The sequence below is a fragment of the Drosophila subobscura genome, chromosome O (assembly GCF_008121235.1).
Source record: "Drosophila subobscura isolate 14011-0131.10 chromosome O, UCBerk_Dsub_1.0, whole genome shotgun sequence".
Classification (NCBI taxonomy): Eukaryota; Metazoa; Arthropoda; class Insecta; order Diptera; family Drosophilidae; genus Drosophila; species Drosophila subobscura.
Window position 1 is genome coordinate 21,108,623 of NC_048533.1, and position 15,591 is coordinate 21,124,213.

A 15,591-nucleotide genomic window follows, 5' to 3' on the forward strand; every position below is an offset into this window, starting at 1 on the left:
CGAGTTTTAAAGTTTTTTTGTATTATTTTTTGTTGTTGATTTTTCTCTCTCTTTTTTGTTTTATTTTGTGGGGAAGTGTGGGGGGGAGTTTTATGGTTTAAATTAAAGCTTACTCTTAAGTTGTATGGTGTTACATATATATATATTATTTGTTGTATATATATATATATTTATATATGTTTTATATAAGTATATAGTATGTATATTTAGTAATACGATTCGCGGTTTTCAAACTAGTCCCTTGTACGTTGTATGTGTGTGTGTGTGTGTGTGTAAATGGAGCTGTGTGTGTGTGTACAAATCAATTATAAAACACAAAACTAATTAACATTAATTATTATGCTTATGCTTCTGTTTCTGTATTTCCTTGTTTTGATCTCGATCTCGAGTGTAAAGTGTTTTCTGCTGTAAATGCGCTCCCACAAAATGGTTAAACAAATTCATTTGATTACTTGGCTGCACGATGATTGATTGACAGATTTGATTGCTTCTGATTCCATCAGAGCCAACGAATTTAATTGAAAATCGAAATTTGTCTGCCTTCTGGGGTTTCTCTTTTCTGATTTCTGATTCCTTTCTATATGTTTATCTGTCTGTCTGTTTGATTTCTATGTTTATGTATAATAAAGCTGCACTCTACAATCCTCAAATTGTTTTTGTTTACATTAAGATTTTTCTAATGCTACTGCTGTGTGTGTATGTATGTGTCTTGTGTGTGTGTGCGCTCGCCATACAGTTTCATTCTTTTATTAGGTATTTGTTGTTTAAATTGCATTAAATATTTTATCGAAATTTTTTTTCTCTCAATTTTTTTTAGAATTTTTTGTAGTTTTTTTGTTTGTTTGTTTTGATTTTTTACATTTAAACCCCATATCTATACGATTTCCATAATGCATATGTGTGCAGGAGATGATGCACATACATTCAAGCAGCATATACATATATATATCTATATATATATATAGAAGTGTGTGCCGAACCAGAATCTGGTGAGAAATGTTGCCGAAAACACCACGAAAACTCTTCACGAAAGCTGCTCAGAATTGCAGTTTCAGTTTATAGCTCGAAAGATCGCTTGAAAGTGACGCTAGTTGTGTGCCAGCTATAGCCTTTGACCTGGTCCTCGACCGGGACCGCGTCTTAGGTCTGCACCAGGCCGCGTATGTCCGCCACGGAGGCGGTGGCTGGCGTGCAGCTGCTATTTGCGCTGTTGCTGCTGCTGTTGCCGCCGCCGCTGCTGCTGTCGACGAACAGCGTGGCGGCATCGATGCCGGACGTGTTCGTTGAGCTAATCACACCGTCGGCTAACATATCATCGAGGAAATCGTTAAGCAGGTCATTGTCCTCGGAGCCGACAATCGTCTGTTGCAGACACTTGAGGTTCTTGTCGGCGATCTCGAGCGCCCGATCCATGGCCTCGCATTCGGCTTGTTGCACTGCGTGGGCAGGCGGACAGGACAGCGATTGCAATGGCAGCGAGGGCACACATTAATTAGTACAACGAAAAACATAACAAGTAAAATTGCTGTTAAATACACACCGGATTGAAATAGCTCGTTGAAGGCATCGTCCGGCAGCGTGTCGAACACATTTACCAGATCGTGCTCCTCCAGCAAGTGGGCGCCATTCAATGCTATGTCATCTGGAAGATCAAATAAAGGTACAGCAGTTAGCCACAGTGTCAAACCCAGTGCTTCTAAGGTACGTACCAGCATCGTTAGCGCCAATCAGCTCCGATTCGCTCAGGCCACCCAGTCCCGTGTCCTCGGAGCTGGCATACGCCGAACTGTTCTCGCATATGCCGAACATGTCCTGGCCCAGCAGACTCGCAGTGTTGGCCAGAGCCAGAGCCGTGTGCTGCCCGTTGTGCGTTGGCTGGCCAATGGCGTTGCCAAAGGCCGCGTTGAACGAGGGGAAACTATTGTTGTTGTTGGTGTAACTCATATTGTTGTTGTTAAAGTGTATGCTATTGTTGTTGAGTTGATGGTTTTGCGGCTGCAGATCCCCACCTGCCGCCGCCAGCTGTGCCACAATTTGGCTAATCTCTTCGGCCTTTATATTGATGTTGGCACTGGCCAGCAGATTGAGGCCACTCTCCAGCTGCTGCACCTGCGGATCAGCCTCGAACTTGAACAGCGGCGTCTGCTGCTGCTGTGGCTTCGGTTGGTAGTCACCGCTAAGTGGAGCCAGCGCTGGGGGTATGGACAAGTGTGGCAAACCGGGCAGCGGCTGTGGTACAGAGACTGGAACTGGCGCGGGTGTGGCTGTGGGCGGCGTGTAGGACAGCTGGGAATGAGAGTTGGCCGAGGAACACTGCGAATTACTGGCTATGGACTCCAGCGAAGTGGTGCTGCTCTTTCGTTGCATCACTGCCGATGGCATCACCGGTAGCGTGGTTATTTGGTGGCTCATCATCTGCTGCTCAGCGTTCGGCTTCCGGCCCCGTTTCTGTGGACGACTCACAGGATTGGGATTTGCCTTGCGTTTGCGCTTGCCTGCCATGCCGACAGCTGGTGTTGCCACTGCCAGTGGCACTCCTGCCAAGGGCAGATTCGCGGCAGTTAGCTTGGCCGTTGGCCTGACCATCTCAAGGCCGGCACGCAGGTGGCTGTGCACGGTGCACAGGGGCAGCGTATGCAGAACATCGAAGACAGGCGCCAGGCAGGCTGTACCGTCCATGCGCCAGGCCGCACATGGCTGGAACAGCTGCTGTGTGCTGTTGTTCACAATGTGGCGCTCACAGTGAGCGGCCATGGTGAGCGTGGGCAGTCCACAGGTGGCCACAAGACAGCGATTACCAATCCCACTGCAAAGAATAAAAATTCAATTAATTTCAATGCTGAATAGCAAGAGACAAACATGCACTTACATGCCCTGCTGTTGTCCTGCGTGATCCTGATATTTGACCAGCATATTCTGGACGCACTGTAGACGCTGGCGGGCCGCTCGTACTGGCAAATCCTGCAGCGAGCGCGTGGACAGTAGCTGCAGCGCCTGTCGCCTCAGCATGCCCTTGCGGACGGCAATCCGTTCCTCGCGGCGATTGCTGGGCGAGAGGGGAGCGTCAAGCACCACATCCCTGCCGGTGGAGTGCATCCAATGCTGTTGCACACAGTACGGCGAGTCCGTGGCATTGTCCGTCAACTCATTCTCATTGATCGTCGCTGAGTAACGCTTGGAGGCGGCCTTGCGACGCCGCTGCCGGACAGCAGGTTCAGCATTGTCTGCAATCGGATTCGGATTGGAAATCACTTTCGGTTCCTGTGGCGGAGGTGGCTTTGAGGCTAAGTTCTTCTTGGCGACACTCGCTGCATTGTTGGTTTTGTTGTTGCCTTTTCTGCCGCCAGCAGCAGCTCCTGGCGTTTGACGTTTTGGCGCAGCGTTTGCATTGGCGGCAGCATTAGCATTGGCAACTTTGGAAGACATTTGTTCTGTTTTTATGTATGTTGCAGGAGTTGCGGGCGGAGTGAGGGGTGTGGGTGTGTGAACCGGAGACATTGCCTGGCCGGCTGCTGCTGAGACGACCAGCAGAGTGCCGGCAGCGTGCATAGCAGATGGAGCGGGTGGCAAAGAGACTTTCGAGCTGGGCGCCAATGCAGGAATGCCGCCGGCAGTCTGCGGCAGTCGATGAGCCAGCAGCGGTGGCGTGGTCACCTCTGGCGGAGTTGGCGGCGTCAGTGGCAACACCAACTTGACGCCGTTTGGCTGAACTTGTCCTGCTGTGGCTGTTGCTACTCCTCCCACTCCCGTGCCGGCCATCAAAACTGGCGGCTTGCGAAAGATAACATTGACGGGTATCTCGTTGAGATCGCTGTCATCCAAGGTGCTGGTGGAATGTTTCTGTTTTTGTGGAGGAGCGGCTGCTGGCATATGAGCCGCCGCTTGGACTGTTCCCGTATTGAACACCGTCAGTGGTGGCGGCTGTGTCAGGTTGTAGGTGGCTGTTCCTATCGTCTTGTTCAGTGACTCTACCATGTGGTTATGTTGCTTGTTGTTATTATTGTTGTTGTTGTTGTTCTGGCATGTCAGAGGCAAGGACTTTTTCTTCTTGAGGCACTCCACCTTCTGCAAGTGCTGGGCCAGGGTGGTGTGATGGAACTTCGACGGCGGAAGTGGCAGGCCACCCTTGGGCGAGACAATCGGTGCCACCATGGCGGTCACAGCTGCAGTGGGCGTCAGTGTGGGCGAGGGTAACGAGGCGGGCGATGTTGGCGGGCTGACCAATGCAATGGACACAGCCTGGAGCTGATGATGCTGCTGGTACGAATGCTGCTGCTGCTGCTGCGGCTGCGGCTGATGCTTCTGGCTGGTGTCCAGAATAAGCGGCGTCTGCCACAGCGAGGGCGTGTGGGAGTACAGTGGCGGCGGCGGCGTTGGCGGCTGCTGGCATGCCTCTGCTGCTAGTTTCTCCTGCTGCTGTTGCTGCGGCCGAACGATGCAGACGTTGGTAGCCCGCTTCGGTGACGCTTGCGCTTGCAGCGGCAACTGTGACGGCGACAATGCTGGCTGCTGTCTCTGAGATTGCGTGACATTATTAAAATTCGTTGTTGCTGTTGCTGCTGTTGTTGTTGCCAAAGACGCCTGCGCCTTTGCTGTTGCTGTTGCTGCTGCTGCTGCTACGGCTGCTGCTGTGGCATTCAGCTGTGCCGCAAGAGTGGCCTTTCTGTTGCTTGCCCCAGCAGCTGTTGCTGCTAGCCTCCTATTGTTGTTGCTGTTGTTGCCGTTGCTCTTGTTGTTTTCGCTTAGGCGGGCTCGCGATTTCTACAAACGCGAAAAAAGACAAAAGATACGTGTAAGAGTTTGACATGAAAAAATAAAAGGGTTAACAACTCTTGTCGTGCCCTTGCTGTGGTGGGGGCAGGGCAGGGACTATTCTGCAACTATAACTGCAACTGGGTGCATTGTTTGGATTGTCTACAAAAGCCCGGCCCGACAATGCGTCCCACTTATGGCACTTACCTGTGCATTGAATAGAATTGGCGGCGCGACTGAAACGGTCTCTGTGAATGCATACGGATCCGAGTCCTCTGTCGTCGTCTTGCCGGCGACGCTCTCCCCGGGCGTCAGCGTGGCTGCTGCTGTTGCGGCTACTGCTGTGCTTAAAGCTGCTGCCGCTGCTGCTGTGGCAATTCTCTTCGTGGCTGTGTTTCTAGCTAGTGTTGCTGTTGCTGCTGCTGTTGTGGCTGGATGAAATCTGGACGCTTGCTGACATGACATGTCCAATGTGAAGCCGTTGCCGCTCTCTTCTGTTTGTCCTCTCCTCGTTCTTCTGTCTGTCCCCGCTGTCTCGTCTGTTTCTGTTGTTGCCGCTGCTTGGTGCCTTGCCTGTTATTTTGTTGGTTCGTCGCTTCACTTTTCTTATTTGATCTGTGGGTGCAATGTAGAATCGATAAGTCAGCGGAAATAAAAGCAGCAGCAGCCGGCCTGAGACGTCATAACAGGGCGTTGTCACGTGCTCTCCAAAATGCAGTTACACATGCATTCACTCTCACCCACACAAACACACACACACACCTACAAAGGCTCTCTGATTTACACACTGTCCCTCGCTCTCTCTCACTCTACGACACGCTCTCACACACACATTGGCAGTGGCTGAGGGACGGGACTGAAGGAGAAACGAATGCGATAATAAAAACAAACTACAATCAAAATAAATAAATCTGTTTCGTTCGCTCGTTCGTTGCTTTTTTTTGGCCTCTCTCTCTCTTCCGCTCTGAACGTCGCAGTCACTCTACCTCCCCATCCAGCCCCCGCACTGGGTGCCGCCACCGTTAATGCTAATAACAAATGCTGATAATAAAGCGAATTCGCAATTAACTAGAAGGAAAGATAGGTTGGTTCCGGGCTGCGACGCATTTGATACCCTCACAGAGCGATGGTTCATACATTTTCTGCTAATGCTAACCGAAGCCGGTTACACAGACTGGAAAAACCAAACACAGATATTTATACATGTTTTATGGGGTGGGAAACATCTGTTCAAAATCAAAATACTGCCTTGCAAGGGTATATAAATGATAAATACATTCTACATCGACATGCATATACATTATTCATATGTGTGTGTATACTATACACACAAGTCCGGTTAGACGGCATAGAGAACAGTTTGTGAGCACAAAATTTGCATATAAAAAAAACGTTCATACAAATTTACACACATGGAAAGACCCGTATATGAGCAACAACAAAAGAAATTGCGTATAAATAAATGAATAATATTGAACTTAGAAAAGCAACAATTATTGGAGCTACACGCCACAGCACTGGATCGCAGCGGATCGCAAGTGCAAAAGAGCGAGACAGAGTCAGAGACGCTGCACAGTGTAGCCAGATAAGCGGATAATATCACTGGACTTTTCCAGCGCAGAACACAACGGGGAAATAACAGACAGGCGATATTAATAAAGGAGCAGAGAACATTCAATAACTTGAGAATTTCATAATAATTTAGGCAGATTGCTGTAGCAACAAAATAATACCAACTAACGATTTTATATTGTTGATCTGGAAGTTTCAAGTGATTCACTTTCCCAGAAATTCGGACTTTTGGACTATGACAGTGCAAAATCATATCATCATACAGATAACTTTGAGGCAGAGTGACTTCACCTATACTTGGTGCCTTATATAGGGTGTCTCTATTATGAATAATATGAATCCCTCTTCATAAAAAGTGTTCGTCACAGTGTGCACTTTCTATGTCTTCATTGTTTTTTCATTTGCATTGCACTTTGATTAGTTTCACACACACACACATATTGATTTCCATTTCCCTCGTTGTTTTCTTAAGGGGAGGAAAGCCATTTCATGATTATACCCGAACATCAAACTTATCGCTGAATGTGGGGGAGGATAAGGGTGAGGGGGAGTGTACTGCTTCTTTGTTTGCTTATGTTTTCTTAACATGTTCTGCGAAAGAAGGAAATGACTTTGAAAGCATTTGCAAGAATCCCTGCATAACACACACACAGTTCGTTCTCCCCCACCCAAAAGTGCTGAGGCATTCAAGAGCACCTCCCCCACTTCTTATACGTGTGCCTGAGTGCAAGAGTGTACGTGACAGTTTTGTTTATGATTTCGTTTTATTTATTCATTGCGAAAAACCGTTGAGTCGAATGCGCTAAGAGAAGGATGGCGAGACGGGGCGGGGGAGGCAACACGATACGCACGGCATTGAAATCTTTAAGGTTAAAGACGAGCGAATGAATACGCATTCGCAATTCACAATACACAGCCAGACCTCGTACGCACCACGCACCAGAGAAGCCAGAAACGCAGAAACACGGGCCAGTACATCAAATAAATTCCGACCAAAGGTTTTTGATCTCAAGAGTCCATCCACCAGAAAAAGACACAGAGAGAGAGAGAGAGAGAGAGAAAGGAAGAGCAAGAAGACTACAACGAGTTGCTTTTAACAGACAAATAAAAGAAAGAACGAACTGAGAAACCACACGAAAGCAGACTGTCGATAATTGCAAATAATGACGATGCTGGGAATTTGTTATTGTTTGCTTTTGTTGCTGTTCGAGCCGTTCGTTCTGTTTGGTATGGTTTGCTTCCTCTGCGATCTCTCCCTCTGTCTATCTCTTCTCTCTCTTGTCCATCTCCATCTCTGGCAAAGCCAGTCGCGAGGTTTTTGGCCATTTTAGGTCTTAAATGTTAACTCTTTTTTTTTTTTCGTCCAACTTGGAAACATGCTCGAATGTCGAATGATAAGAGGCAGATACAAGAAAACAACCAAAGAACACCAAGACAAAAGAAGTCGAGGCAGAAAAGCTAGTGGCAAGACATCGGACTCCGGGTAGGAAACAACTACAAAAACAAAAACAACAACAGAAAAACATGTAGAAGCCTTACAAATCATTTTTGTTGCAGCTTTAAAAGAAAATGAGATCAGAGATCTTTTAAAGATATCTAATTGTTGTCGAAAGGAAGACGGTGCGGGCCTAGAAACGGAATGGAATAAAACATGGAAAACTCATGGCAATGGTTGTAGTTTTTCACAACTTTTAAAACAATGCGAGACTTATGGTATTTCTGCTGCATTCATGAAAAATGTCCAACAACCTTTTCTCCAGAACTTCCCGAGTTGATGCTGGCTGCTGCTGCTGATTGCTGCAGGCAGCCAGAAAATGTTAAAGAAACCCCGCGTTGAAAATGAAGGCCCTGGCACATGAAGGTTGTTGGCTTAGGAAACTTTGTCTGCTGAAAGGTCTGCTGGGTAAACGAGCTCTATAGAGCCTAGGCTCAGCCGCAGCCACAACTACAGCCAGGCTGCTAGGCAGGCAGGCAGAAAGCCGGTCGAGAGGTTAATTACGAGAGCAAAGCGTTTGCAGCGTTACGCTCACTGAGCTACAGCAACAGCTACAAATTTACAACATAAAGAACCAGAGATACAGTTGTGTTCAATGAAATAGTAGTGCCGCGCCACACAATTTTCACAACTATTTTTGAGACCCTTCCAGTCTTTCGAATTGAACAAGTGATACCTTTTTGGAAAGCCTGAAAAGTACACATTATAACCCCGAAAGAATCCTGGAACATTTGCATTCCATCTTCTTGTTTTACATGACTTTAGAAAAATACCCATGAAAAATGCTGTTCAATAAAATAGTAGTTTTTTTTTAGAAAATCGAAATAAAAAACGAAATTGGAATTAATGCATATGTTTTATGTTCTATATGTTTCTTGAGGTTTAATATGTAGTTTTTAATCAAATTTGTTTTCACTATGGCCCTTCTCCAACCTGGCATGTGTAAATAAGGTACTGTCCAAAGCTTAATTAGGATCTGAGACTATAATTGTAAAACCACTTGCCCAACTTGGCTCTAGTTGTCGGAATTATTATCATAATTACACATTTCACATTCCACAATAAGATTTCGTTGGGATTTTGGTCTACAGACTGAGCTAGACATGGAAAAGTGTCGACCTTTTCGGATAAAATTCCATTCCTAGCGAGCTTTCTTGCGTGTTTCAGATCATTATCTTGTTGATAGATTTTTTTGCGAGGCATTTTTCAATAGTAATATTACTGTATTGTATTAAAAAGTTTTATTGCACACACCACTTTATGAAATACGTCAATACAAGGCTAGGAAGTAAGAGTTTATATGGGCTGTAGCTCTTAAGGGTCAACCCAACATGCACAATGTTGTTTTTTTCTAGAATTTGGGCAGTTATCAGATATCTGTGAACGCCAAACATATTCTTTTGAATCTTCCTTACCATATAAAACAACTTTACACTCATCTGTCAAAAGTATTTTTCGGACTGTGACACGGCCCAGTCCACATGCCTCATGTCCTCATTTTTCAAAACATGAGCCGTGTACCCATGTGCTTTTATTCTCAAACTCGTAGCTTCCGGGGACCTCTTGCAACTAAATAATGTGTAATCAGTCGTGTATTAACTATCAAAACACTTTCAGAGCGATATAAAATTGTTTTCATAACTTTTGAGGATATTGAAGACCTTGGTCTTGCCTTCAACCATCTTCGACCATCTACTAAAAGACAATTTTTTCGCATAAAAATCATTTTTCAGGGTGCTTCTTTTAGTTTAAACTATTTAATGTAACAGTAAAAGCACATTCAAATTAGTTTTGAATTCCGTTATACCTCCTGATTTTAGTTTTTAGTCTAACTCTTAAGTCTCCCATATTGGACCGTTCAATGATTACTTCTACGCTCCAAAAACAAAAGTACCGTTATATTCAAACATTTCTTTCATCAAAATATTCAATATATAAATTAAGCTTACTGATGGTAACTTTTTTGAATTGAATTAATTTGTTTTAATTTTTTTTTTTAATTTTTGCACCCAGCACTACTATTTTATTGAACAGCATTTTTCATGGGTATTTTTCTAAAGTCATGTAAAACAAGAAGATGGAATGCAAATGTTCCAGGATTCTTTCTGGGTTATAATGTGTACATTTCAGGCTTTCCAAAAAGGTATCACTTGCTCAATTCGAAAGACTGGAAGGGTCTCAAAAATAGTTGTGAAAATTGTGTGGCGCGGCACTACTATTTCATTGAACACAACTGTATATGTACGTATAGAAGTACCAGTTGAACATTTATAGACTGAACCGATTGTACATATGTACTACATTTGTAGTTCAAAATACTCTGGAAGGGCAGACTTCTTTGGGACCCTTCAGGAATTTAGCATCCAGCATTCAGCATTCATTCAGCATCTGTCGACGCAAAACTAAAATTACATTTAAATGCACATTGCAAATGCAGGAAAGGCGACGGAGACGGCATGCCCGAACCCGTTTGCTGTCGTTGCTGCTTCCTTCATAACCGGAAACTGAAGGCTAAATTGTGTAAAGCTAAATATAAAAAAAAAGCTATATAACATAATGACGACAGCGACCGCCACTGCCAAATGAGAGAAGAGGGAGAAGATGCAGAAGGGGCAGAGGCAGAGGCAGAGGCAGGCTGAACGTCAGTTGGAGGCAAAGGCAGGCTGAAACCGCAGCGTCGGCAGATGGAGGCAAAAGGCAGAGCACCAAGAGGCGGGCTGGCAGGCAGGCAGCAAGGCAGCCAGCGAAGCCAGACGAGCTCTCAGGCTCCACTTCAGCGGCGCTGTACGTAGGCCCGTCCGTCCACTTCCCACTGAGGTTTCTGCACTTCCAGAGCGGTATTTATGTGGGGGATGGTGGGGATAGATTGTTGATAGAGCCTGGTGGGATGGTGCAATGGTGGGTTGCTGTTGCTGTTGCTCCATCTCCACCACCAGGTTAACGAGGTTAGACTCATAACTTCCTGTTCCTTCTGTTTCCAGACAGGTTTACAAAACTGTTCTTGATGTTGGCACCAGCAGAACCCAAGTATGACCCCGTACATTTATAAGTTATTCCAAGATGTGAGGTGATTCCGAAACTAGGTTGAGAGAACTATTCCGTTTTGTTGTTGAGTGTAATCCAAGGTGTAATATAAGAGATCCGTTTTCACAGTAATCCAAACTCCGAAAGGTTTACAGTTGTTTTCTGTGCACGCTGAAACGAAGCAGCAGCTGTCACAGGTACTAGCGGAAAAACACAGACAGCCGAGAACAGACACACACACTTATATTTATATATACATCTGTTCCGTTAAAGCCAAAGATAACGTTTGTCTGGGTCTCTCGAGCCGCAAGACTTTTTTTTGGCAAAACAAACACACACACGCGCAAAAGCACAGACACAGCTCGGAGATAATCATGACTGTCGGAAAACGATATTAACAGCACAACACACGCACATCTGATGCCAGCATGTATTCATACATATTTACATATGCATATGTGCCCATTTGCGTGAGTGAGGGAGAGGCCAATAAACAAATCAACAAAAACTAAACAAAACAAATTACAAATTCCGTGTAAATGAACTTTGGGGGAAGTAGCGCGACGAACGCGTTTTGAATTCCGTTTTAGCGTTTTGTTTGTCATCCGTTTTCGCACTATTTATTGTATTCGTAGACATACATGTACAAAGTATGTATGTATGTACATATGTGGAGCACACTCAAAAACCGCTGTTGCCGGCGTTTTTATGATTTCTTTTATTCTCCCTGGTTCCTCTTCAACCGTTTTCAAAGGCGGTGTCGCCCTCGCCCTTTTTCTCGTTTTCTCTTCCTTTTTCACTTTGTTCCCCCACCTTATCCGGCCGTACCGTACACTTGTGTATTCGCACCGTGTAATTGCACATGCACTGCTTGGGTCTTTGGTGGAATAACTATGAATGATTTTAATCAACTATTTTTAATTGCTGTTAGATTTATTCCACATCTGCACATATACACCGAGTAATCAATGCGCGCTGTCTTTTTCTTTGATGCAAAACAAGAATGCGTCACTGCCAGCAATCAGCGCAACACTCAGCTCACACACACACATGCACAGGCTGCACACACACTCAGAGAGAGAGCACCGAGAGCGAGAAAAAAATTTACCCAACCTGATGACGAGCCAAACTAAACTGGCGCCGCAGCGACGCGCGCAATATACTTGGTTTTTGTTGTTTGAGTACCCTTCCCATCGACAGGGTTGTCGACTGAGCGCACGGTGGCGATATGGCATAAAATGACTGAAATTCTCAACGCAAATCATGCAGTGGTCTAGATAACAATTACCAAAGTTATTATTAATAACTTTTGCTAGAACATTTGCAGTTTGTTTTTTGTGATAAGCGCATTTACGTTGGAAGCTACCGGTACGTTGGCAACTCTAAGCAGCGTCTCACAGACACATTCACATATACCACAGCGCGCACACATGTACAGACACACACATTGCCAATTACGCCAGCACAGACCTGGGAATTTTTTCTTCGCCCTGTAATTCCACTTTCAAATGCAATTTTCGCCTTGAAATCTTTTAGTTGCAAACTCCAGACGATCTCTCAGCTGTAGGTAAATATATTTTGTAGCACTTTTTTGTGTTTTGGTTAATTGGGCATCGCTTTAAATGCGTTTTATTATTAAATTTTCGCTTCGAAAGAGAGAAGACAACACGCAACTAAGATGGCGGACAACTCTGTGCAACTGTATGGGTGCGTGAGTAATTTGGGTGTGATTGTGTGCGGAGTTGCCAGACAGCTGGGTTCGATAACGTACCGCGCAGTCAAAACTGAAATTGATAACGTTTTTAAAATATTTCAAAGGAGAAGAGCATCTAATAATCTTTCTGCCTATATGAGGGACAGGCGATTAAGAAAACAACATTAAACCAAAAGCATGGGTCACCCAATTGCACAATTACGATTATGTTATCTGGATCTGGCTCAGCCTCTGGCTCTAGATGAGGGCTCTCTGGGGTTTTTTTCCCATTCCCAAGTCTAACAACTCTCAATTCAAATTCCCAGCCTCAGTCACAAGTCTTGTCGCACGCCCGTCGAGTCGATCGCCAGCCCCACATCGGTTCAGATTAATATTCGTAGATCTCTGATTAATCCGTCGCGCCATGAGAACTTTTTCGGACCGAAGCACAGCCGCTGCGGAGGTTCTATGCGTTGCTATTATTTACTCGCTGGCATTGAGCTTGACCGGTAGGCGGGAGGGGCGGGAAGTCAGTGAACTAAGCTCTGTATGAAATCTCCATGTCAAATTGCAGCGCAGAGCACAGGCAACTGTATATCGAAGACCCAAAATGGAAGAACTCCCGGCCACTGCATCTCCATCAGGGAGTGCGAATACTTTATGAGGATATTGTCATCCGTCAACCTGACCCAAAGCGATCGAATCCTGTTGCGCGACAATCAATGTGGTGCACGCGGCCGTGATGTTCAGGTAAACACAGAGACTCGGGCTCTTTTGCTTAACTGCTTTAATCTCTCCAATGATTTGCAGGTCTGTTGTCCCAGCACGGATGGCCTGGGTGCACTCACTCACCCGTTGCTGCCCCAGGACTGTGGCTCCGTGAGATGGCAGCGCACAAATGTCACGGAAACGCGCATCAAGGAGTTCCCTTGGCTGGCTCTCATCGAATATACAAAGGGTGAGTGGGGCCTACCCCAAATAGCAAGTGTCCGCCATGGTCACTCCTCAACCTTTTGCAGCGTCCAACGAGAAGATTCATGCCTGCGGTGGAGTGCTGATAAGCAACCGCTACTTGTTAACGGCGGCACACTGTGTGGCCAGCGCTGCGGCCAATAATCTGCAGATTAGCGCCGTGCGGCTGGGGGAATGGGACACAAGCACGAATCCGGATTGCCAGTTCCAAGAGCACACGAACGTCGCCGACTGTGCTCCCGTGTACCAGGATATTGGCGTGGAGCAGGTCGTCAGCCATCCGCTGTACAACAGAACCGACGTAAGCCAGGTGAATGACATTGCCCTGATACGCCTGGCCCAGCCAGCCCTTCTCAACCAGTTCGTGGAGCCCATTTGTCTGCCCAACAAGCAGCTCCGCGCCGACGAACTGGAGGGTCTGATCACCGAGGTTGCCGGCTGGCAGGCCAAGTCCAGCTCGCGCATGAAGAAGAGCACGGTGACGATCACATCCATTGAGGAGTGCCAGAAAAAATATGCCCGCCAAAATCTGCATCTCCAATCCTCGCAGTTGTGCGGCGCCGCCAGCTCCAACGAGTGCCATGGAAACTCGGGCGGACCCCTGATGTTGTACAAGAATGGTGGCTATCTACTGGGTGGCCTGGTGTCCTTTGGCCCGGTTCCATGCCCAAATCCCGACTGGCCCGATGTCTACACGCGCGTGGCCTCCTACGTTGATTGGATACATGGCGAGCTGAGGGCATGAGTGGAACACCATTCAGCCATACGCACACAAATGTATATACTTATGAAAATTTCTGTTGAAAACTCAAATACAGCAAAGGCCTTTGATTTATTTCATAATTATTAAAAGTTCGTTTTTGGTTGAATGTGCATAAAGCGATTGCAGGAATACCGCTAATGTTCACTCTCCGCCCTGTCAACTGTGCCATAATTATTGGAAATGGTGGTCATTTCTTTATAGATGCAGAGAAATATTATGGATCTTAAAGAAGAATTTAAAGACTGCTTTATTTTTCGCGTAAATTGTGAAAATAGACCGGGGGCTTAGTTGGCTAACTTAGTTTCCCCTCGGTATATTTACGATATGTTTGGATGGTCGGTATATGTTCGAGGTTCCGTCGGTATATCTGTTAGATAAATCCGCGGTCACACTGCAACGAACCACACAAACAGGGTGTCCATTTACAGTATATTATATACTTTTGGGGATATTTCCATTTTCATATTCTGGATTTAAGGTACATAAAATCAACAATATAGGGTATCGAAACTCCCATACGCATGTTTCTCAAAAGTGCCTTAAGGACATATGTAGCTCGCAACATGGGAATTTGTCGATTCCATCATTCCTTACGTTTTAACCGTTGGCAACATACTTTGTATGGCAGCAACATTCTGCAAAAGTGAGCAGCACTGTTCCCCAACATTTGTCACGGAATAAGCAACATTTAGTACCTTTAGAATCCTCGATTTGAAGAAATTTTGGAAATCTCTGGCTCCAATCAAAGCAAAAACAAATCAATCTGTGTTGATGAGCCACCTCAACAAAATTTTGCATATTATGGATACCGATAATGTATCTAGATCGGTATATACATAGCTCAAATTAATATATACATAGAACACCTATGAAAAGGTTAAGAGCATATCAGTCTAAGACAAAGTCATTTGTTCATTTTTCAACGCAGCTGGTAAAATGGAATTGAACTATATAGTATAACAATTAGGGTACACAAGTGCCCATACTATACTATACTATCGGTTGGCCAGCAGCAAATTGCCAAATGTCGTAACATTCCATTCCCACACACGTATCTTTTAATGCTATTTCTTTTTGGTTGTCCCTTTTAATTTTAACCTTATTTGCAATCATTCCAATAAAGATAAGTCATGAAACTTAGCCAATCTTGTGGGGAATTAAATGATCATTCGAGTAAAATTACATTTTTAAAGCTGAGAGTCCCAACCAGCTGGTAATATTAAACAGAAGATCAAAGTCGTGGAAAATGATTTAAGATTACGGTATATTTACTTATATTATGAAAATTAAAGGGTATATTTGGGTATATTTCCGAAGGTC

General features: G+C 45.3%; 2 protein-coding genes across 3 annotated transcripts; one reads left to right on the forward strand and one right to left on the reverse strand.

The window, feature by feature from the left end:
- Positions 1-828: 828 nt before the first annotated feature.
- On the reverse strand, positions 829-12,534 carry LOC117899442 (negative elongation factor A). Of its 2 annotated transcripts, XM_034809448.1 has the most exons (7): positions 12,314-12,532; positions 4,960-5,367; positions 4,593-4,761; positions 2,870-3,722; positions 1,710-2,806; positions 1,541-1,642; positions 829-1,436 (listed from the first exon to the last, which is right to left on the reverse strand). In XM_034809448.1, the coding sequence occupies exons 2-7, from the start codon at positions 5,215-5,217 to the stop codon at positions 1,141-1,143; spliced, it is 2,775 nt and encodes a 924-aa protein (XP_034665339.1). In that variant the 5' UTR covers positions 5,218-5,367; positions 12,314-12,532; the 3' UTR covers positions 829-1,140. The 2 variants fall into 2 exon arrangements, with proteins under 2 accessions (XP_034665339.1, XP_034665337.1); XM_034809446.1 differs by having other exon boundaries at positions 2,870-4,761; positions 12,314-12,534.
- A 329-nt stretch (positions 12,535-12,863) lies between these two features.
- Positions 12,864-14,281, forward strand: LOC117899448 (serine protease easter). Its single transcript, XM_034809456.1, has 4 exons — positions 12,864-13,045; positions 13,111-13,286; positions 13,347-13,494; positions 13,556-14,281. Exons 1-4 carry the CDS (start codon positions 12,961-12,963, stop codon positions 14,251-14,253), a joined length of 1,107 nt encoding a protein of 368 aa, XP_034665347.1. The 5' UTR covers positions 12,864-12,960; the 3' UTR covers positions 14,254-14,281.
- Positions 14,282-15,591: the final 1,310 nt, after the last annotated feature.